We start from the raw sequence: 24,517 nt of genomic DNA, 5'->3' as shown, positions 1-24,517 counted from the left end.
TCCACCAAGTTTTTTGTTTCCTATTTTTTCCTTATTATTTTTGTTTGTTGCAATTTTCATATACTACTTTTTTTGTTTCAATTTTAATGCATCTTTGGATTTGGTTTTGTGAAATGGATTAATCTATTTTATTGTTTCTTTTTAGTCTATCCCTTGTTTGTGGTCCTCTTTCGACAATTGGTTCCTGTTTTCTTCAACTATTTAAACCTAAAACTTGATAATGAAGATTGAAGATATTGAATATCTATCTCACCTATGAACAATTATATTCAATAAAATCGATGTAATACGTAATAACAATACTTTGCAATAAATTCTCCCGTTAATTCATTTATACATAAATAATGGCAGTTCTAAAATGGAATTCGAGGGGATTTCTTCCTAAAATAAACAATTGCAACTTGAGATCCTTTAGTGAGACTGTTTCATTACACCTAAAACATAATTTAAGACGAGAGGAGAAAATTCACCGGAAGGTCCCCCATAGACACAATTGTATAAAATAAGATGGTTAATATCATCCACAATATGGACGGATGTCCCAGCGGACATCTCGACGGACATCCCAAAACACCTCATGTCACGTCATAAGGACATTCCACAACACTGCCACGTCATAAGGACATCCCACTCCACAATAGCGGGCATCCCGATGGACATCCCAATAATTAAAATTCACAAATTCACAAATTAACAATTACAGAATTAAAATTTCGACACGAATACGGGAAAATGCGACGATTTTATTTCTAAAAAACATACATAATTAAATTTAAAAAAATACATAAATTTAAAAAATACATAATTAAATATATTGTTCAACGTGCACCCCACCGCGTCCACAACTCTTCAATTATATCATTCTGGAATCGAATATGGGCTTCTTGTTGGCGCATGTCGGCAAATGCACGGATCTGATCGACGTTCCCATGAGATATCCCCATTCGTACATTGGTGGTAGCCACGCCGTGGCTTGGACCGGCGGCATCAGCATCATCATTGGTCCAATCAGTCAGCGCTGGACCTTCATTTTCGACAATCATGTTGTGCAAGATAATACATGCGTACATGACATTAGCGATGTACTCAGGATACCACATCTGTGTTCGACCCTACACTGCCGCCCATCGAGCCTGTAGCACACCAAATGTCCGCTCCACATCCTTGCGCGCCGCCTCCTGTCGGCCCGCAAAGTAGACCTTTTCATCGATTGGACATCTAATCGTCATCACAAAGACGGGCCAACTAGGGTATATCCCATCCGCCAAATAGTAGCTCATATTGTGCTGGTTGTCGTTGGCGACGAAATTGACAGCCGGACCAACTCCCATGCACTGCTCGTTGAAAATGGGCGACGAATTTAGGACGTTGAGGTCATTATTCAACCCAGCTACTCCAAAATACGCATGCCAAATCCATAGCCGGTAGTCAGCTACGGCTTCGAGGATCATCGTGGGATTCTTGCCTTTGAAGCCGGTCGTGTACAACCCTTTCCGAGCGGCGAGGCAGTTCTTCCACTCCCAATGCATACAATCTATACTGCCCAACATTCCCGAAAACCCGTGCTGATTCCCGTGCATATCCATCAGAGGCTGGCAGTCTTCGAGGGTAGGCTTCTGGAGATACCTTTCCCCGTATATCTCAATAACGCCCTGACAAAAGTACATCAGACACTCGCAGGCAGTCGTCTCGCCGATGTGGAGGTACTCGTCTAGCATGTCGGCCGCGCCTCCGTATGCTAGCTGCCTGATTGCGGCAGTGCACTTCTGTATAGGCGTGTGACCGGGTCTACCACTCGCATCCTCCCTGAACCTGAAATAATTGTACCGGCGCTCTAAAGCGTTCACGATACTCATGAATAGCGGCCGGTGCATTCTAAAACGTCGCCGAAAAAGTTATCCCCAAACCGAGGCTCCTCCGCAAAGTAGTCCTCAAACAACCGGCGATGTGCAGCGACGTGGTCCCGGGGTACAACAGCTCTACGATGGATGATGGGGCGAGGTACCACCGGATGCAGATGCCGCTGCAGGTGCTCTTGTATCCGACGATGTACCTCGCCGGGCGTATAGGCCCGCAACCTTCCGCTATTTGACGCCTTCTGTCACCAGCAACCCCACCACTACCACCCGCACCACTACCACTATCACTATCGATAGAAACGTAGAGAGAAATAAGAGAAACTCGTCAACACAAGTGGTGCGAATGAAATGAAGTGCAACGAGCCGTATATATAGAGTTTTTAAAAAAAATCGAAAATTCAGACGTCCGCCCCGACGTCCGTCGTGACACACGTGGAAACCGATGGACGACCTCTCGTTCGCAAGGGACGTCCGCGTCCGTCGTGTTTGACGCAATAGCGGACGTCCACCCCGACGTCCGCTATTGCGGATGCTCTAAGGGTAGCAGAGTACAATGAGACAATGAAAAATTTCTTGAAGAGATTTACATGTTTGTTTAGGTCCTTTGGACAAATTCAGCAAAAACAAAGAGATTGATATAAAATTTAAACGAGCTGGTGGGCTGACCCACATAACTCACTAATTTTAAAAGGTTATTATGGTTACAAAGTTACAACCTGATAAATAATCGGGTCAGTCCGATTGGGCCGGTAGGGCCCAATCGTCGACTGATTTGTAAAATTGGTTGCAAATTATTACAGTTAAAATACATGCTTTAATCATAAAATTTTAATAGTCCAAAATTTCAAAATTTTCTTTCATTATATAATTTATTAGAGCATCCGCAACGGTGGACGGACGGCGTCCGTCCGTCCGTCCGTGCCAAGGACGAGCTCCACTGCCGCTGCGCTCGCGCCGCTGGCACGGCGCTGCTCGATGCATCGAGCACGTCCGTGCCAGCGAGCAGCTGACGAAGCGGCACGCGATTAGGCAACGGCATAGCCGTTGCCTTTAAATTATTTTTTTAATTAAAAATTAATTTTTAATTTAAAAAACTGATTAAAAAATTCCACTTCCCAAAAAAAAATATCCGTGTTTTACCGTTTTCTTTCCATCATTTTTTAAATTTTTTTATTTTTTCCCCCAAAAATACACATTTTCATCTATAAATACCCCACTTTCACACCCAAAAATTCACCCCACACTACACAATTCTCATCTACACTCTCTAATTTCCATTCTCATTCTCATTCTCATTCTCATCTTCTATCTCTCATATCCATTCTCAATCTTTCTTCCACTCCAACAACATAACAATGTCCGGCCAAGGCGATGACCCCCCGCCCTCCCATGGTTGGAACCCCGAATGGTTCGGTTCACAACCGTTTCCTAGTCCAGAAACAGAATATTCGGCCCCTCCTCAAACCCAAAGTTCGGGCGTTCCGGGTGGCTACCGGCCATACTCAATCGACGACCAAGGTGCCCCCGAAGGGCGATACGGGTGGACACTGGAGCCTAGGCCGACCGCCCCCTCCCAAACTCTGACTCCTCCTACTCGCGGTGTCCACACACCGTACACTCCGGCGGAGATGGATAAATTGTTCACGGCGTACTTGGAAATCTCTGAAGATCTGGTGGTTGGCACGAACCAATCCGGCGATCACTTTTGGTGGCGTATCGCTCGCCGGTACAATGAAAACCAGCCGCCGGGAACAATCGAGCGCAACGAGAGTATGGTGTGCAACGCCATCTATCGAGCCAACGATGAAATTGGCAAGTTCAATGGCTATTTCCTCCAGGAAGAGCGGAATGCGGGGAGCGGCCGGAGCGAGGTCGACATCATCACTGCCGCGTTGAGCACCTACCAATCCATGAACTACAAGTCGTTCAAGTACCTCAACGTTTGGCAGGAGACGCGGACGCACCCGAAGTATATTGGAAGCGTAACATCCTCCTCTAGCGGCTCCTCCAAATGGTCAAGGTCGGTATCCCTTTCCGACGCCGGCTCCGAAGAAGTGGCTAGCCAACTCGCCGGAGCTAACTTGGGTAGCCCCGACGCCGGCCCGAGCGGTTCCCAACGCCGACCGCAAGGAAGGAAGAAGCCGACGGCCAACCGCCGTCGAGCCGCGGCTGCAACCACCGATGCTCCAGTTCCCGCTCTCGTTCCCGTTCCATATGCGCCACCTCCACCCCCCACCAACTCGTTGTGGCAGCTTTTGGCCCAACTCAATATGGCCGATAGGTCTACTATGACCCCCTCGCAACTTTGATCGCACGAGGCCATGATATTGGGCCTCCAAAGACAATTGGGGGTAGTGCCGCCGGATGAGTAGTCATCCACGGGGGTATTTTTAGCTTTTAATTATATAATTTTTAATTTTTAGGAGTTTAATTATGTAATTTTTTATTTTTAGGTATTTTTAGTTTTTTAATTATGTAATTTTTAATTTTTAGGATTTTAATTATGTCTTTTTTATTTTATTTGTAATTTGTAATATTTATTGTGGTTTTTTAATGAATTTTAATTTTATGGAAATGTTTTTGTTTAATTGAATTTTAAATTGAATGGTGCTAGAAGAGCACAGCTATCGGTGTTGTGCTCTTGCCAGAGAGCAAGCAGAAAAAGTGGGGTCAGGCCCACAACCGTACACGCTGGCAAGAGTACGGTTGTGGGTGCTCTTATACCCTATTTTCAACTATTTGCTTTAAAAAAAATTAACCTGCAAGGTTGGCCCGAAATACAAATTAATATTCCAACCCTATTAATTCGGCATTCTGAACATGATTGACCCAAAATCCGATAGACTAACACGTTTGGCATCCCCACTTGGTATTATTTGTCACATGGAAACCAACAGAAAAACTACATGTAGTAGTACGGAGTATTTAACATCTCAGTTAAAATTTCTAATTACTGGTACAACAAGTCAAGAACCCTCCGCCAAAATTGGAAGATGAAAAGCAACCAAGGGGAACACAGCAAAACTAATAAACGTGAGAAAATTTGAGCCCCAGGGCTACTCAGAAGATCTCTCAAAATATAGTTTCACTTTAAAAAAAGACACCAAAGTAAAGGAAGCATTTGCTTCAGCAATAAAACTGAAAGTCATGGCAACATGCCAACCACTTTTGTTATGGAATGATACAACACTACATCAAGTGCACCACCGAAACCATAAGTTACAAGGATCTAACTCCTTCTGCTGCATTTAGCTCATCTACCAGAACTCCTTCCACCACGCCCACCTCTGCCCCGAATCCCGCCCCCTGAACAAGAAATTTTCAAGCCACGAATATTGTTAGCGAAGGAGAAATTCAATCCATATATCTTCAGGGCTATACAAGATAAAAACATTGTCTAGTGCTCAACATTCCATATATTTTGGAAGCCTAAAAGCTTCTTCAATGGAGTGATAGGAATTCTACAGAAAGCAATCAAGGCATATCAAATTTATAGTAAAATGTAGCAGGGGGGGATGCATACTTCCACCGCGAGCAGCACCACTGTTTGGTCTTCTCTCCTCAACATATACTTTCCTTCCACCCAATTGAATAGGAGAAGCCTGTCAAAAGAAAAGGCCGTTGATTCAAATTAAGAAGGAACATAAAAGTAAGGCTCGAGCACGGAGTATAGATGCCATCTAAGACATTAATGATACCATAGATGATAAAGATAATCTACAACCAGAAACAGATTATGTTTCTTCAAAGTTAAAAAATATAACAGCATTAGACTCATCCCAAAATCACACCATCTACAAAATTATAGTTCACTATAGTCACAGCATGGAAAATCTCTATATGCCTTTAATACTTCTTTAAGCTGCAAGTTTCTCATCAATATAGCTTTAATATTCTCAACTGATCAAATGCCAAACCTGCTAAAATGTCCTCAAATAGTATGATTGAAAGAGTTCCCACCTTGATCTCTAGACACTAGATAAATGATTATACACCATTGTTTCTTCCTCAAAAGTAGTAAGTTCCATACCTTGAGAGCATTCCGAACACTTTGAATATCATCAAACTCAACAAAGGCATAGCAGACACCAGTATCCTGTGCACCAAGATACATTTCAGAGATTCCACAACCAAATACATTAAATATATATATATATATGTGTGTGTGTGTGTGTGTGTGTGTGTGTGTGAGTGAGTGGGAAAGAAAAATACCACGCGGTTCCTCAAGAAGATTCCATCATACTTGATCCTCCCAAAAATTTCAAACTCTTGCTGAAGATCAAGACTTGTTACTGAAGATGGCAAATTTCTCACATATACAGATTTTGGTTCCCCTGACAAAGTAAATGTCATCAAATTGGTGTGTTAGGGAATCAGTTAATTAGCAGTCAAAATATTCATAAGTAGAAAAGTTAGGCAAATATTTTTAGCCATATTTCCTGGTCAATAATCCATCAATACACCTCGTAGAAGGTCATGGGAACAAATGATAAAATGTCAACCACACCCAAAGCTGAGCCTTATATAACATACATAGATTCAGTATTTTAACAATCTTATAAACGGAACCTCCCAACTCAGACACAGCAAATACAAAATAATTTGCGGTTTAAATGAACAAAAGGAGGTTAGATATTTAGCCTTTTTGCATGGTTTCATTAGCAGAGTTATTAAGGAAACTGTCATCCATTACCTTCTTGTGCCGATAAGGATTCTTCCATGACATCCAGACCAGATGATGGAGGAGTAGAGATTGGCTGCTGCATCACTGGCTGTGAAATATGGTCCCAGTCTGCAACAGATGGTCTTGGAGTGTAAGCTGGTTGAGAAATCGGCGGGGGTTGAGCTCTTCCTTTAACCCGCAACTTATAATTCAAGAGGGAGTTGACAATTAGAAATAGTTATTATAAGTAACTGGATTTAAAGTTGAAAGTAGGATATATTTGATCTTGAACTCCTAGAAACTTCTAGGTTGACATTTACTAGAAAAATCAGTAACACTATAAATGAATGTATATGTCAAGTTTCTAGAAGAGAAAACCCGACTGAGCCAGCAGCTGATAAAAATTGACATATCTCAAATTTCTAAGCTTAAAGTAAGCAAAGACTAATAGCACCTGAGATACCACAAGAGCTCAACTGTACATGCAGTATCAGTGGAACATAGCCACATATGATCAATTTTAAGCTAATACTTTTACTCAATCCTAGACTAATGCTTAGCTTTCACAGTCAACAAATGTGTAGCAGTTTATTGAACTTTTGCATCTCCAGCATGCTATCAGGTAGGACAACTTAATCACATTCTTGGACTGTGACGCTAAATAAATTTAAGATGGCTTAAAAGATAGTGTCAATCTAAAATTTTGTGTAAGCTAAGACAATGATACTTACTATAGATGCATAGGTGAGTTTCTCTGGTTCTCCAATGGGTTCCTCCACAAAATGCTGAGGTTCATGCACAGTAGTTTGTGGATTTTGAAGCACATGACTTGTTTCTTCATAATGAGGTTCCTCTTCAAATCTGTCAACTTCAGGCTCTGGCACCTGCTCCTGCTCTGGCACCAGCTCAGGTTCTTGCTCAGGATCCTGTCGAAGATGCTCCTCATAACTGTATTCTTCAACTGGTTCAACTCCTTCAACGTGAACAGTGTTACCATATTCACCAACCTCCTCCTCCAATGCATAATCGGAAACTGTTATAGTTGTAGAACACACTCAATCAGACTATTGATAACGTGTCTCAACTACCACATATTGAGCTTCAAAAACTGCAACAACTTTCTCATCATGAAGTCTAGAAGTTTCCATATACCATTTGTCCGTGCAATGGAAAAAAGACCACATGAAGTAACAGAGATGAAAAAGTAGTAACTTTTGCAGAATTAAGCCTTTCACCTTATGTATTAAACCAAACACCTACTTCACAAAGAGAACTGTGAGTTCATACGAATATCAATCTTCAGGACAATGTAGCATTGGGGTAGGTTTAAGTTAAACTTGGTTAAACATGCATTTGCTTCACATCAAAATTTTAGAATACATTTAACTCATGTAATCTTGCTTAATAGCATTAATGGAAATAATAGTTTTCATTTATGCGTAATAAGAGAAAAACTGAGCAAAATATTCTAGCCCTACTTCAGCTGAAGAACATGGAAAAAGTTACTATAACTTTAAAACTGATACAATGAGTATCAGTATGTTCGTACTATAATTTTCAGTAACAAGACACTGTATAGTGGTTTAGACTATATCTAATTCAAATAATGACTTCAATTTCAGTACATACACCAACCATAAAAAATTTAACAAACACAAGAGCCTCTGCTAGTGACTCTTAGAGATAAGAATGATATTTGAGCACTATACAGGAAACATATTTAAAAAAATGAAAAGACTATGTGCAGTCTATTATACCAGGTGGATCAGGAAGATGAGATGAACTAGTCGGACGATAATCAACATGCTGTTCCTGAACGGGAGCTGAAGGTTGGTCTGTCACCTCATCATCAGCAAAATGAAACATATCATTCAGAACAAAGTAACCTTTCTCTTGAGGAGCAAGGAAAAAGGTCTGCACAAATTTCCTCCAATAACTGAAGTCTCTCAACTTGACAGAGCCAGTAACAACTACAAGAACACCTCCATTCCATGATTCAAGAGACTTTATTGTCTTGATCTCAATTCTCAAAAAATTAAGAGACATAAGCACCTCATGAATTTTCTGCAGCAAAAAAGACATACAAGTTCATTAGTCAACTGCAAAATAGGCTTGGAACCTATAAACATTGATTAAAATCCATAAGAGATCCAGGCAGAAAAAATCTAATGCAGATGCACTAAAAGGGGTTTAGATAGCAGTGCTCGACATTGGCCACGACGACAACAGCAAAAGCAAAAATGTTGCTTCCAGATTAAAGAAGCTTCAAAATAGGGCACAGACAATTTCAATTGCTTCGCACATGACTAATTAGCACTAAGCTGCTTAAGCTACAGCCAAGGAGCAAAAAGGACTGCACAAGCCACCGGATCTGTTTCCACCAGATGATTCCAAATATAAAAAAAAATCTCTGATCCACGGAATTAGATCCAAATCAAATTTAACATACTTTCCTATTAATAATAAGTTATAAAAAGTTTAAGCAAATTAACCAGAGCCAAACACTCTTAATCGCTCAAAGCATTGATTGAGATCTGCGATGAGTGTAACGGCATTTACCATTACATCCGTGGCGGACTCGCTGAATTCTCCGTCAACTCGCATCATGGAGCTCGAATCATTGTAAAATTGATGCACATACTCCCGCTGCTGCTGAAACACCTGATAGTACTGCTGAACAAAGTACGAACCAACCTGAAGAATTTCAAAAACCACGATTAAATCACAAAGGTATACACCAGTGAAGAGGTGAACTCACGATTACTCGCAAAACATGCAGAGCAGATCCGAAAGGTGATTATAAGACTTACCTGAGATGCAGTGACCTGAGCTGCGTACTGGTTCGCCATTCTCCGATCGAATCCGCCGACGGCGATGATAAACCCTAGATCGAGATTTCTCGATTCGAAATGGAATTTTCGTCGCTCGCGTTTATTTGAATAATTAAAGGAATTTATCCCGTTGTTTCTATGATTTACGAGAACGGCTTTTCGGAAAAGAGACGATAAATTCTCTTATATTTCTGGGGTTTTTTCGTTATTTTCTTTTGTCAGTGAATTGTATCCGACGTTACCTCACCGTTGTTTCGCAGGGGTTTAAGAGGATCTTGACCGTCGAATGTGATATTTTATAGACGGATGTAATGAATTCTTTGATTCTGCTGTCGAATATTTTGATAATTTTGGTAATCGCAAAATGCGGTAAATCTTGATTTACGAACTTAAACATTTTTATATTTATTGATGACATAATAAGACAACTATTGTTGATATAATTAGTTTAAAAGCATCTCCCGTGCTTAGCGAACAAGCAATAGCTCAGCCATAGCCTAGTCATGCCATATTAGCAGTACTAAATTCCTCCTGCCACATCAGCAAGACAAACAACTGGACAAGCAACTGTCCAACCATAGTCTTGCCACATCATCAGCACTAAAAACAAATAATTAAACAATCATACAAAATACGGAATTAAATTTACGACACATATACGGGAAAATTCTCTAATAATATTAAATTTTAAAAAAACATTAATTAAAAAAAAGTAAAAAAAATTACATTACTTAAAAAATCCTAATCCACGCACGGGCCCACCCCTCCGCCGCCGCATCACTCCTCGCCGTCGTCGCCGCTATCCGGCCCCCCAAATATGCGGCATCTGAGCCCGCGTCAGAGCCCCTGACCTGTGCCGCGCCGGGATTCAAATCCCGTCGCATACTCACGAGCACGGCGTGAAAAAAAAACTCTTCTCCTCGGGGTCAGTTGCATTCTTCCATTGATCTATGACCTTGATCATCTGAGCCTGCGCTTGTTGACGCGCCAAGAAGACGAGGTCGGCTGTAGAGCTGCCAACAGGGGGGATGCCGACTGGACCTCCTGGGACCTGGCGAGGGCGTTGCGCCCGTCTTTGACCAACCGGGCGAGTGCGGTGAGTAAACGAGGGAGGGGACGGGGTCTCCTGAGCATCTTCGGGGAGGTCGTGGGAACCGCCGTTGCTACCTCCGGCGTAATCACCTGAATAGTTCAGGCGTTGCTTCTTCGGCCAGCCCGCGTCGACACCTGCCCGAAACTTCTCGGAGTCCATTAGCACCTCGTAGCAGTTCCAGTAGTTGAAGTCCTTGTAAAGCCCGGGCTGGGGGAACTCTTTCTCCGCCAGCCTCCTGCAGTCGTCGTCAGTTTGGCCGCTGGACTTCATTTGGAGGGCGTTGGTGTACAAGCCCGAAAATCGGGAGACCCCAGACCGGATTCGGTCCCACCCCTTCCGGCACTCCTCCCCACTGCGTGGCCTCCCCTCTGGGCAAAATGCCTGGTAGGCTGCTGCTATTTTAGCCCACAAGTTAACGATCCTCTGATTGTTCGAGGCGAGGGGGTCATCGCAAACACTCACCCACGCCTTGGACAACGCGACGTTCTCCGCGTCTGTCCACTTCCTCCGTACCTCCGGCTGCGACGACTCGCCGACCACCTTCTTCCCCTTCTTCTTCTTGGGCGCGCCTCGACCCCGCCCCACGGGAGTGTCCGGTGCCCCGAGATCTATACCCAACTCATCTAAGGAGAAGGTATCAATCCCCTCGAACTGCGTCTCCGCTGGGGTCGATATGTGCGAAGCAGCAATACCAAAATCAAAGCTGGGGCGATAGACGTTAGAGCCCCCCGACGTCCCCTGCCCCCACGGTGTACCCTGCGTCCCCTGCATCCCCGCCATCCCCGGCGTCCCCTGCATCGCCGGGTACCCCGTCGTCGCCTGCATCCCGGGTGCCCACCCCGACATCATCGGCATCCCGGGATGCATCCCCGGTCCCCCCTGACCCCCCGGCATCATCATCATCCCGGGATGCATCCCCGGTCCCCCCCTGACCCCCCGGCATCATCGCCATCCCGGGCATCATCTGCTGCCAGGGGTACATGTTGTTGTAGTACCCCGGCATCTGATTCCATCCACCTCCCACGGGGACCGTGGGAGTTTGCGACCCGCTCGACCTTGAATTTGGCTCGTTGTTGAGATCCATTTCAAGTTGTTGATCTTGTACAGAAATTAAGATAGAGAGAGTACTCGTTAAAACAAGTGGTGTGAATGAAAATGTCCCGCAAATCGCGTATATATAGTGTTTCGAAAATTTTAAAAAAAAATTGGGTCGCCGGTTCCTCGCCGATCGGGAGGCTGCAATAGCGGCGAGCCGATCGGTGAGAGAATCGGTGAGCGCCAGGGAATCGGCGTTCCCTCGCCGAAATTCTCGCCGATTTGGCGCTCGACGGCTGCAATAGTTCGGCGAGCGCCAAAAATCGGCGAGCCGCTCGCTAGCCGACCACCGGAGATGCTCTAAACATAAATATTCAAACTTCACTCAAAATTATAGGGGCACATAAATTCATTTTGAAGGAGTGTTTTTTTTTTCTTTTTTGGAAGGAGCTTACTTGTGTGATTAATCAATATCAAATTATCAATACTTGTATAAATCAGAGAGAATAATGAATTATAGAGATTATTGTCAATATTTAATACAGAATTTAGTTTTTTAATAAACATGTTAAGTAATTTTGTTACTAAGTATATTGGAGTTTTTCAATATTTTTCTAGAAAACTTGTTTAAAATACTTCTCCATATTCCAGCAATGGCCGGTGGAGGAAATTTTTGCAAATTGCAAAAATTTCTTAGTCTAAAAAACCAAAAATAAAAAATTGTTTGACACCCCAATTTTATCTTTGTGTGACTTACAATTTGGAAGACAGGCTTCCATCACATATCCATATTGGTCATTCGATTCATTTAATTGGTTATCTTTTAGGTTCAAATCCAAATAAAATAAATACTAGTACATACATATTATACTGAGAACAAACCGGACACTAAAAATTTTGACATTGCATAAAATTTTACAAATATTGTATTCTCTTCGTCCCTCTGTAGTAGAGGTGTTTCATTTTCAGCACTCGTTTTAAAAAATGATAATAAATAATTAAACTAGAGAAAATGTAAAATAAGAGAAAGAATAATATAGTGAACACTCTTAACTATATTATTCTCTTTTTTGCTTTACTTTCTCTCCACTTTAACTATTTATTATAATTTTTCCAAAATGAGTGCTCAAAATGAAACGCATCTACTACAGACGAGAGATTTCGGAAAAAGGGGCTCAATTCGCAAGGCTGTCGAAATTTGAGATTAAATTCGTTAACCTTTCGAAATTTGGGATCGTGGCGTGCGAATTTTTTGGGATTTTCAAATTTTCATGTATTTTCACTTATTAGTTCTGTTATAATATTTACAAATTAACCAAATTACCCCTAATATTTATAGTACAATTTAAAATTTTTAACTCCAATTTGATAAATTACCATCGCCGCCTCCACCCTCATTCTCCTCCTCCCCTTCGTTGCCGTCCACTCTTTCTCCCCGATGATCCATCTAAAAGAAATTCAATGAGAAAAACTTAAATTCCTCCCCCGTCTTAACACGATTGCATCCTATGTCTGGCACACTAGATTCTCTACCTCCCTATCTTTTCCCTTTCGATCTCCTCTCACAAAAGAAGATCTTGGCGCCTCTTCTTCGTTGCGGGTTGCTTGCTGTCCTCCGAGGGCAGCTGCTGCTGTTGTCCGCAGTCAAACCGCCGCTGTCGCAGTTCGTCGCTGCCTCCCGCAGGCTTATATTACAACTACTGCCCGGTGCCATTCCAGCTCGGCATGCCTCATTTTTCCCAGTTAAATTCTTAATTCAATTTCGTGTTCTTTAAGGTTTGATTTAATTTGCAGATTACATGAATGCAAATACATGAAAGAAAATTGAAATTGGATGGTGGGACCTTTACGGTTAGATCAGTTAGATTAGCAAATGGTTTATGCAATTGTGAAGGAATTTTGCCTTGGTGGACGAAGGGATTGAAATGGGCGTTTTCCGCCATGAGAGTGTGAGAGGGTTTCGAGCTAGAGATGTGGTTGATGGAATAAAATAAATTAAAAATTGTGTTAAAAAATATTAGGGATAATTTGGTCAGTTGAAAGAAATAATATGAAAAAAGAAGTAAAAATACATAAAAATTCGAAAATACCTTATTTCGAAAAATTCGCACGCTACGATCCCATATTTCGAAAGGTCAACGAATTTAATCTCAAATTTCGAAAGGCCTGCGAATTGAGCCCTTTTTCCGAAATCTCTCACTACAGAGGGAGTAATTGCAAAAATTCAAAGAACCTAATTTAATTGGAATATATTAAAAGTCATGTTATATTTTCTAATTTTGGTCGAAGGCTTTGCAGAATTTGGCAATTAGTCTTAAAAATATGCATACGTGAACTTCAAGAAATATGTGATTGTTCGATGATGAGATTCGCATTATTTAGGTGAGATTTCTAGGTTATATAACTCAATCATGCTAACAAAAGAAAATTGCTAAGTGATTATAAATAGCATACGAAAATACTCTATATTTGTTGTGCATAAGTTAAGAATTTGCTTATGCAGTTATTCACTTTCCTAGTTAATAGAATCATTGACCCATATCAATCGACTTTAATTCACTTTCATTCTACTAATTAGAATTTTCTTTTTATCTTTATTTTTCAAAATTTTCATTGCCTATATAAAGGCATATGTCAAAAACGTTGTCAAGACATCTAAGATTACATGAGTATATTAATTGACTTTAATCTAATTTCCTTCTAATAATTACACTTTTTTATTTTATTTTTGTTTTTCAAAATTTTCATTACCCATATAAAGGCAAGGCACATGTCAAAAACGTTTTTAAGACATTTAAGATTAATAATATTATCTGAATTTTATTACTATTGAGTTTTTTCCTAAATTTTTAATTTATTGATAATTTATCTGACTTATAAAATGAATATTCACACTCATTTATGTTTTAATCTACCAATACATATGCTTGAATTTGTTCAAGTTGTGTGAACATCTGTTAGACCATTTCAATTATTTATTTGTTGGCAAAACACCTCTAGAGCTCCTTGTACTAGTAGATTTTATTTCATCACGTCATTCTACTTTTTTGGTGCATTAGATAATTGTTCCAATATGTTTTGTTCAATTACAATATTTTACAATTTTCTGTGTCATTAGATCCTTAGGCTATGCATTTTTATTTATACTTATGTTTTTAATCTGATTAAATCTTGTGCGTACATTTTTGTTTACCACATTTCAACATATAATTAACCTTCTGCGTTAATTACTTTTATTTGTTTATTTTTCTTTTTTCCCCTTACTTATTTAAGTATTTTGGATAAATTTAGCTGCACTATCGATTCAATAATCATTAAGAAAGAGAAAAGGATTATTGATATTTCCTATTATCTAACTTATAAATTTATCATTTAAAAGTTATTATCGAGTTAATATTGCAGCTAAATTAGTTTAAAGATAAAAATAAAAAACAAATAAATGTAAGTAACACGAGAAAATTTAATTAAATTATAAAATTCATTAAATAAAGATCCAATCAAATTAAAAATAGAAATATAAACACTTCTTAAATCAAAATGCATTAGTATATGGATTTAATGAAGAACTTTTTTTTAAAGAACCTAATTAAACAAAAATATATTGGTACAAGGACCTAAAGAACCAAAAAAATTGTAGAAATCCCTAGGCTAATGAAATAGTAAAATGTATTAGTAAAATGACCTCTATACGTTTTCAAGTCTTCCACAACATGTTCTAAGCTTGTTCATCATTGTTCTTCGATCTACTAACGAGGATTATATCATTATGGTTCCTCACTTCACCTTTACCAAGTAGGATATCTTTCCAGCTACGAGTCAAGTGATGAGCTGGAATTTTGATTCAATTGTTAATATGTTTTTTTATTATCAAATAAACAAATTTTTACGATCATATCGTAGTAAACTCAAACTTGTGACCTTTTGGTCCAAGCGTTGACCAACAAGTATTTGTTAATTTACTTAATACATTTCCATTTAGTTAACGCACTAGGCTAGTTTCAAAGTTACGCACACAGCGGTATGAAGGGATCACCTACTATAATTCATACTCCCTACTTCTTTTCCTAATACTCCATTATAAAGTGAAAAAAGTGATCATCTATTTTAAAAATAAAAAACCTATTTCCAATATAACATCTCTCGTGCACAGTGCACTTTCTCTCTCATTTTTCTACCTCTACAATTTTTAATGTAAATAATTATGTTAACTCTTTTTAACCAGAAATATAATAATACTCGTATTAGTTAGTTATCCTTTCCAAAGGCCCATTTAGTTTATTTTGATACAGAATTGAAATTCTTGAATTGATAATTATTCCAATTCTAATTCCAATACCGACAAATTTTATTTTGATTATACAATATTTTTTATTTAAGTTAAGTAATTTTTAAAAACTAATGGATTACTTATTTTCCATTTTTTTTCATTGTCTTTAAAATTTGATAAATACTCCTATAAATCGATGCTCATACCCGAATTAAAAAGCATGTTGGATATTAAATAATTTCAAAGAGAAATTTATGGTTTTGGAAATTATGAAAATCTAAAAATTTAGAAAATTCAAAAAAATATTTCGTACGAGTAAACAAGAAAATCTCAAAAGTTTGTGTATTAACAAACAAATTACATTCTTCTATTCAAACTAAGTTGTTAAAAACTCTTATCTTTTGCTATGATGACACTTCTAACGAACACATCATCTTCACTTGAGAAAATAAATTTGGGAAAAAAATAGAAAATGTTAAAAATTCATTCATTAGAAGAAATTTCTAAAATAAAAAGCAACCTGCTATGTCATATCCAAATAAAAGTTGAAAAAAAATGAGACTCGTCCTTCCCAAATTCAGAAGGAAATTTAAGAAAACAAAGAACGGGAAATTTTCCAAGGTCTGATAGAATCCAAATATACATTCCACTCCAGTTCTTGAAAAACTTATGGGGTGTTTGGTAGCTAAGATAAGCCCTTGATAGATGAGTTATCTTGATTTATCTTGATTTATATGAGTGTTTGGTAGGTAAGATAAATTATTTATATAAGACTTCGGCCCATCTCGGCCCGAAATAAATTAGTTCATTTTCTCATCTATGTTATCATGCCCAAAGAGGTGTGATAATTTATCACGCCCATATCCATCACCCAGATAAAATATAAAATTACTAAAATACCCTCCTCTTTCATATCTTGTATCCGATTCTGTAGCCCTAATTTATGAAAAATCCCCAATTCTAAAATCCCCAATTCTTCTAGCCCTAATTTCCGGGAAAGCTCTCTCCGACGGCGCCGCCGATCAACTCACTTCGACGGATTAGAACGTCAGCTGGCCGACGTGTCACCTTGTAGACTGTGATTTCCTTCCTCGACTGTGACGGAATGCTTGATATGTTGATGTGATCTGGGAGAGTTCAATCAATTTTGAGTAAGTCATATTCGATTGTTATTCCTTGTTTAGGAGGTGGAAATTGCTTTTATTATGTAGGAATGAGGAAATTTGAAGGGAGCATGTGCTTTTGTTTATTGCCAAAATTAAAACTTTGGAGATAGATACATGTATTATTTTGCGTCGTGAATTTAGATCATTGATTTTTGTAGAGAAGTTTCCTGTGTGTGCGATTGTGTGGAGTGGTTTCTGTGTGCTTAAATAAAATTGCCCACAATGTGTTTGATGAAATGTTAATGATTTATACTTGAATGAATTCCACCGTGAAGGTGTTTTTGAAAAAAAATTTTGATTTATACTTGAAAACAGTAGATTTAATTTTGCAAAGACCTTTAGGTTCACTTTCCCCTTTGATAAATGGATTTTGAAATAGGGCTTAGCTACTCCCACTTCTGAATAATCTGTAATAATCGTGCTCAAGTTATGTTTGTACATGATTAGCATAAACTGAGTTAAAGAAGAATGCATGTATTGTTCAAATGCATAATTTCAAATTTCAGCTGAACAAATAATTGAACTTGACATCAAAATAATTTTGATATCTCGTAGCATGGATGTGAGTACTTATTTATCTTGTCTTACTTTCTTTTATATGGATTTGATATAGCTTTATTTTCACAAATAGGATAGATGCCGGGTGACGTTGATGCCCACTCTCCTACTTACCTAATTATAGATGCGATAATCGAACTATATCGGCTGATTCATATGTTTTCTAATCAAACTACTTGGAATCAGAAGCGCGATGAAATTGCACAAGCAATGTGGCTAAATGTGAGACAAACATCATATAATTTTCGCATAATTTTATTAGATATTTTCTGGGAAACTACATTAATCCACACAATTACTCTCTCCCTCTCTTTTTGTCAGTATAATGAAGGAGGGATGTGAAGACTACCACAAGAATGGCCAAAGTACCAGAGCTTGGTTTCTATTTTATAGTTGAAATGTCATGGTTGTAGGTTTCTAGTACCATAGCTTGACTCTTTTGTGTTTTATATTTGGCAAGTGAGAATTTAGTTATGTCTTACTTTGATGCATTACTACTACATTTGTCCTTGTTGACTATCGATTTTTTTTAGTATAATCAAGTGTTTTGTTCTAGTGTTATGGATTTGAATCCCTACATAATTCAATGTCTGTTTCTTGTCACTTGGTGGGGTTCTAACTTTTTATAGGAATTTTTATAGCCAAAATCAACACAGTCAAGGTAGAAAGAAAAAAAAAAGACAATCTTGATTTTGCTCAGTACATCACATATTCAAAAAGCAAAATTGAGGCTTTGGACAGAATGGGTAGACCAAGATAGGTTTTAGGCTTAGCATTTGCTAGTGCATCTGTAAAATACATCAATCAACAGGTGAAGGAAAAAGATAGATTCACAAAGAAAAGCAAAAGAAACATAAACCTTGGGCATTAATTTCCTGAGAAACACTTTGGTACACTTTCTGCAGTACACAACCTAAGCTCATTTAGTCAATAGTCAAAGCTAAAGTCTGCCTATTAAGCAATGATTACAAATCAAGTTCATTTATTCTGAAAAACATCGAGAATGTAGGTAATGTAGTCGAGGCGTTCAGATTCAGGCAAGGCAATGACAACATCAAGATGCTCCTGTTTCTCAAGTAGGATACGAATTGCCTCAAATTTATCTCTTTGGGCTAGACCTGGTATGCCTCCCAAAATCTTGACAATATTTGTTCATTTGTTGCTTAGGTCAATCTCGTACCCTATCCTTGATTAGGGCTGGAGAAAAATACCGAAATACCGAAATACCGGCCTTATCGTACCGAAAAAATATCGAAAATACCGAATTTTTGGTATACCATGAATTTCGGTACGGTATGATACCTTACCGAAAAATTTCGGTAAGGTAACGGTATGGATTTTCAAATACCGCGGTATACCGCTGCATACCGAAATTCGGTATATACCGTAAATTCGGTATATACCGTAAACTAAGGTATATACCACAAAAATATAAACACAATTATATATAAAATATATTTTATATATTTTTAAATTATAAAATCTATTGTGAAATATAAATATAATTATGAATAAATTATATTTAATTTATTTTTAAAATTATAAAATATACATAATATTCTAAAAAATCTAATTTTCTATTTTAATTGATGTTGAAAGTAAGGTATACCGAACTTCGGTATGGTATACCGAAAATGAGGTACGGTATCGGTATGGAAATTCGTCATACCGAAAATAAGGTATACCGAAGTTCGATATACCGAAAACTTTGGTAAGGTAAAGGTATGATTTTTTCGCATACCGTATTTACGGTAAGGTATACGGTATGGTGGTTTCGGTAAGGTATACCGTACCTACCCACCCCTATCCTTGATGACACACTCTTCAAACTTTCAGTTGTGTCAGCGTGCATCTTACTAAGCAGCTGAAAGGTAGGATCTGTCGAATCATCTCCCTTTTCTTTTCCGATCACTCCGCTTTAAACCCTTTGTTCCACTCCTGGAAAAATGAAACAGTATCATCCTCCTCCCCCGTGATATCATCCTTGTCCACGTTGATACTATGCTCTCCAGAAGTATTTGTATTTCCCATGGCCTCTTGTGCATCTAACTCATTCACTGCTTTTTTTAGGCCCTCAGCACTATTTCCATTGGCCCTGTCTTTTCCAAAAATTATATTCCATTCGTCGAAGTATGGCCATGTCTTATTCCTCATAGACTTTTCATTAGTATCAACCTGAAAATGAAGACGAGTAATTTTGTTATTGCAAGTGCATAGGAGTAAAATTTTCAGTAGCAACTAATTCTAAGACTAGGATGATACACCATCAGTTTTTTGCATCTATGAACAACAAATCAACAAGTGTATTACTCCCTATACAGTTAGAGGCATCAATAAATCAAGAAAAAATGGTGTTTTAATGTCTGTAACAATGATAGGAAGGGTGATTTATCAATCAGAAATGCAGACTCGATGAGATTTAGGGTGTCAGTAAAAATCATCAGAATCTAATGCTTCATGTTATGAAAATTACCTTCATAACATGTTCCCACTGGTCATTGCTGAGGTCTATTAAAAAGTCTCCTCTCACGTTAAATCCAGCACCGCTCAAGCTCAACATATTTACCAATGAGGAGTAGTTTTTCTTCCACGTTGTCAACTTCGAATTAATATGAGGTTTTTCCCTGATGTCTGTACATGGGAACTCACGCTGCATGGCTATCTCAAGCTTCTTTCCATACCCCCCTTTAAATCCGTTGTCCGTCTTCCATCCAATTGCGACAAGTTCCTTCAGCGAAGATAGAAATATTTCTTCTTCCCGGACAGACCAAGCGCGCCTTCCCTTTTCGATTTTAACAGGTTTCAAAAGAGCATGATCAACACTACCTGTGATTGATTTAGAAAGGAATGCAATTATCAGAAACAATAATGTATAATTTTATATTGACATTAGTATTGATTTCATAAATGTTATTCATTTCATAAATGTTATACCAGAATTTAAGTTGGAGAAGGAAGAAGACCCCCTTGCATCACCCATGGCTTTCACTCACCCTATAACAGAAAATAAAAAATAAAAAATAACAGAGTTAGGTATATTATGAATGCAATTAATTTTTAACAGCATCCCCAAATACACTGTTTTATGCCAAACTAACAACAAACAACAAATTGTCTCGATTCTCTTAATCAATAATGTTACACTGTATTTCAACAACAAATGCCACAAGAATATGCTAATGTTAGTCCATCACAGTTCACGGACACAAGTCTATATACAAGGCTTCTAACATACAATAGGTTCAACTCCACACTTATAAATTTGGTGAAATTAATAGTCAGAATGGGCTGACTCTGCGGGCTAATCGCAACATGAACTCGGGTACAAGCCGCCTCATTAGAGGTGCTGTGGTACCCACAACTCAGATTTTAAACCCAGATCGGCATCAATTTGGAACATAAATTCTCCTATTACAATGAATTCAACAAAAGTTTCCTTGTATACATAATTCATCTATCCTAATTAGATCTAAGTCACAGCTGCATAATAATTGATCCAATCTATCCAAGTAAAATATAAATCATCCGTAATTTTTTTCATATAATCATACAAGGTCAAAGAAAACAATTACATGACTTAGAGCTAAATCAACCAAAATGAAGCCTCAAAAGTGAAAAGCCGAAATGGTTGGTGTTAGTCTTCACGTGGAGAAACCAGATCAGAATCATAAGCATTGATTTGAAAGCCTAATTGGATGGGACTAGAAAATTAGCAGCTGCAGCTCCAACCAGAAAGAGGAAAATATCAAAATTAACCAGAAAAGGGGAAAATATCAAAATTGTCAAATTCAAACCTAATAAATTGGTAAAAACAGAAAATCTAAGCTCTGGCAACACACAGTGACTAATAACATTGCAGTTCCTACGACTTTTCCCAACCAATTTTTCCAAAACCAAAAGTAATTCAAAAAAGTAATCGACGGAAGCTACCTCAAGAGATGCAGAGGAATGAGCGGAGAAGAGATGTTGCAACAAGAGAAATGGGTGGAGAAGAGGCGCTGCTGGATTGGAAAGAGGCGCTGGATTGGAGAGAAGCCGGATTGGAGAAGCCCTACTCTTTTGGGTTTAAGAGAAAATGGGGAAGAAATGAACGATGATATGTGTGCTAGGGACAAATTTGGGATAAGATTAATTTAATTAGGTTAAATTAGTCATTTTATGTATTTATCCTAATTTTTGTCATTGTTACCAAACGAGAATACTTGATAAATTATCTTAGATTTAATCTTAATTCTTATCTTAAAGCCCATCATAATTAATTATCTTATGATAACTTAACATGCCTACCAAACACCCCATTATTATATAATTCCATATTGTCAAAGTGAATTCGTAGACGTTAATCAAAAGAAACTGAGCAATAGCCAACACACAAATGGCAATGCTAAATAGGCCATCTCAGCATCATAAAGTAGTAGTATCAATTTCAAAGCTCATCTTCACAACAATCATCCTTTGCTGAAACTGACATTTCTCAATCTCTTTTTTAACAAAAAAAAAAAAAGTTGTTCAACATAAAGAGATCAACCAAGCATCATGATTCACAACCTTGGGCACGAAGAAAACTCCACTTCCAAAAGCCAAAACTAGTAGTACTACTATAACCCCTTTCCTTTTTACATTCCCCAATAAAAAACAAAATTAATCTGCGACTGCCACTACTCCTTCCCAATCAAATCCTCCAAATTTTGCCTGCCAAAATCAATACTTATCATCATTCGATCATTACTCATAAACATACACATTTATAAATAAAATAAAATAAAATAAAATAAAATAAAATAAAATAAAATAAAATAAAATAAAATAAAATAAAATAAAATAAACACCATTTACTACGAGTGTGTGTGGGATCGATGATGATGATGATCATCATAAGCCTTCTTCTTGAAAGCTGATTTCATGAACAGCACACACGCCGTTACGAGCCCCATTCCCGCTAGCCCTCCCATCGCAATCGCCACCGTCTGCTGCGTATTCTTCCCTCTCCCTTCAAAGTTCAAAACCATCGATCTCCAAATTTAATTAAAACAGAAAGACAGAGAGATGCAATATTACTAGTACAGTACTTCAAATAGAGGGCAGGATCGATTTCGTGTGAGTGATTACCCGACGACGGAATCGACGACGAGTGATGGTTGGTAGGAGCGCCGTTAGGGTAGTATGTGTAGCTAATATAGCATTCCAGCATATATATCTGCGCAGAAACTGCGCTTCCACACTCCGATTTAGCGCTCTCTGCCGCCATTTTCACACAGCTCACGCAGTCGTTGCTGTTCAAATCCCCCTCGCACTGCCCTAGCACGTACACCGACTCGTACCCGCCCGCGTAGAACCGGCTAGGCGCCACGCCCTTCGCGATCCCGCCCAGCGCCGCGTCAAGCCTCTCACCGAGACCGGCCCGGCCCGGCCCGCAGACCTTGTACACCAGCTCGGTCGCGCTCGCCTGCCGGAACCCGGCGATCTCGTACCTGATGTAACAGCCGCTGAGCTGGACGCGCGCCGCCACGGCCGTGCCGCAGAGCTTCCCCGCCATGGAGGTGGCCTTCGCGACGCAGCGGCTGCAGTCGGAGAAGGATAGGTCGCCGCGGCATTGGTAGAGGCCGTTGATGGCGGAGGCGCCGTCGCCGGAGGAGGTTTTGTAGTAGTTGGCGGCGGAGGATCGGGAGGTGAGGGCGGAGGCTAGGGTTTTGAGGTTTTGGTTGTAGAGGGGATTGGAGTCGGGGAATTTCTGGTCTGCGCAGCCTTTGAAAACGTAGGTGGTGTAGTCGGAGGAGGACGCCTGGATGGAGGAGAGAGAGAGTATGAGAGAGAAAATGATTGGAGATGGGCCCATTTTGAATTTCTTTGAAAATGGTTTTTCGTAAAACCCTATTGCATGTGAAGTTGTGGATCATTTATATAATGAATGTTATTGGAGAAAATTGAACGGGGACTGTGGTTTTTTTTTAATTGTATTGTTTCTTTCTAGAGTTTATCGATTGAGATTATAATTTTTGGCTACAATTATGATTATTGGTTGTGTGTGTATGTGTGAGAGAGAGAGAAGCGGATAGAGATAGAGACTTAGAGAGACGGTTGGAGTGAGGAGTGCGTGTTCTTTTTGCTCTGTCACCTTTGCAGTTGGCAAAGTTTAGTGGATTGTGATTCATATATTTAAAATGGTATATTTTTGGTATTATAGAGTGTGTTGTTATTAGTTTTATAGTTAATCCTATTGCATATTAAAATATTTGCATGCATTACACCTTAGTATTTATTTACAAATAAATTCGGAGTTTGAATATAATGGTATCGACCACGAATTATGCATATGGTAAAAAGAAGATTATTTTTATGGGATAAAGGAATAGTTTTAAAATTTTTGCTAGTGTCAAGAGCCAAAGTAGATAGTTTTGTTCGTATCTAGGAGTCATCTTAGATATTTTTTGCTCGTATCCCAAAGCTATTTCAATTTTTTATTGACAGTTTTTTGCTTGTGTATAGGAGCCACTTAGATAGTTTTAGCTCGTATCCAGGAGCTACTTTTTCCTTCTTCACAGATAGAGTTTTCTGTAATTCTTCAATAATTAACAAACTTGAATGAATTTTCTTCATAATTTGTGGGCATTTCTTTCTCCCTTGCTCAGCCCCATAGGTTTTTTCTTCTCAGTCTTCGGTAGAAGCCCATTTCCGACCACACAATCAGGTAGTCTCGCTTCCCACTAAATAGGTTTCTCCTCGGACGTCGTCGTTGTCTTCTCGACGTCACTAATCCCAATCTTTCCCTTTTGGCATCTCAGTTTCAGAGACTCGATCTCGAACATGCTAACATGTTTGCAGCTCTGCAGCCTTCTTCTCCATTCGTGGCAGCTCCTCCATAGATTCCAGTCATCTTCTTCGTGTCGTTAGTGTTTCTTTCTTCTCCTTGCGGCCTCTTCTCAACATTTCCCAGCCAGTAATCTCTTTACCGAACTAATTCAGGCAATCTTCATTGCCCAATGCTTTGTCAGCCATTGTGCGTTTCCCCGTCGCTATATTTTCTTCCGTCAACAATGATTGCGTT

At 38.9% G+C, this 24,517-nt stretch overlaps 2 protein-coding genes and 1 long non-coding RNA gene across 3 annotated transcripts; all 3 read right to left on the bottom strand.

Moving 5' to 3' along the window:
* Window positions 1-4,884: 4,884 nt before the first annotated feature.
* Window positions 4,885-9,578, bottom strand: LOC121799178 (nuclear transport factor 2-like). The gene is made up of 9 exons (XM_042198520.1): window positions 9,333-9,578; window positions 9,082-9,216; window positions 8,280-8,586; window positions 7,254-7,555; window positions 6,553-6,724; window positions 6,072-6,193; window positions 5,890-5,955; window positions 5,383-5,461; window positions 4,885-5,165 (listed from the first exon to the last, which is right to left on the bottom strand). Exons 1-9 carry the CDS (start codon window positions 9,369-9,371, stop codon window positions 5,113-5,115), a joined length of 1,275 nt encoding a protein of 424 aa, XP_042054454.1. The 5' UTR covers window positions 9,372-9,578; the 3' UTR covers window positions 4,885-5,112.
* Window positions 9,579-20,159: 10,581 nt separating this feature from the next.
* On the bottom strand, window positions 20,160-21,507 carry LOC121800540. Its single transcript, XR_006050534.1, has 3 exons — window positions 21,403-21,507; window positions 20,407-20,466; window positions 20,160-20,298 (listed from the first exon to the last, which is right to left on the bottom strand). It is a non-coding gene; the product is annotated as an uncharacterized LOC121800540 (long non-coding RNA).
* Window positions 21,508-21,876: 369 nt separating this feature from the next.
* LOC121799214 (plasmodesmata-located protein 2-like) lies at window positions 21,877-23,500 on the bottom strand. The gene is made up of 3 exons (XM_042198552.1): window positions 22,582-23,500; window positions 22,302-22,462; window positions 21,877-22,164 (listed from the first exon to the last, which is right to left on the bottom strand). The coding sequence occupies exons 1-2, from the start codon at window positions 23,306-23,308 to the stop codon at window positions 22,308-22,310; spliced, it is 882 nt and encodes a 293-aa protein (XP_042054486.1). The 5' UTR covers window positions 23,309-23,500; the 3' UTR covers window positions 21,877-22,164; window positions 22,302-22,307.
* Window positions 23,501-24,517: the final 1,017 nt, after the last annotated feature.

The sequence above is a fragment of the Salvia splendens genome, chromosome 4, assembly GCF_004379255.2.
Source record: "Salvia splendens isolate huo1 chromosome 4, SspV2, whole genome shotgun sequence".
Classification (NCBI taxonomy): Eukaryota; Viridiplantae; Streptophyta; class Magnoliopsida; order Lamiales; family Lamiaceae; genus Salvia; species Salvia splendens.
Note: the sequence above shows the minus strand (reverse complement) of the source record. Positions and strands in the feature narration are given on the sequence as shown.

Coding starts and splice junctions, on each gene's coding strand:
- LOC121799178 (XM_042198520.1), bottom strand. CDS start 9,371: ATGGCGAACCAGTACGCAGCTCAGGTCACTGCATCTCAG. Junction 8,587..9,081: donor AGTCCGCCACGGATGTAATG/GTAAATGCCGTT, acceptor TTTTTGCTGCAG/AAAATTCATGAGGTGCTTAT. Junction 5,956..6,071: donor TCTTCTTGAGGAACCGCGTG/GTATTTTTCTTT, acceptor CTTGGTGCACAG/GATACTGGTGTCTGCTATGC.
- LOC121799214 (XM_042198552.1), bottom strand. CDS start 23,308: ATGGGCCCATCTCCAATCATTTTCTCTCTCATACTCTCTCTCTCCTCC. Junction 22,463..22,581: donor GTCGTCGATTCCGTCGTCGG/GTAATCACTCAC, acceptor TGAACTTTGAAG/GGAGAGGGAAGAATACGCAG.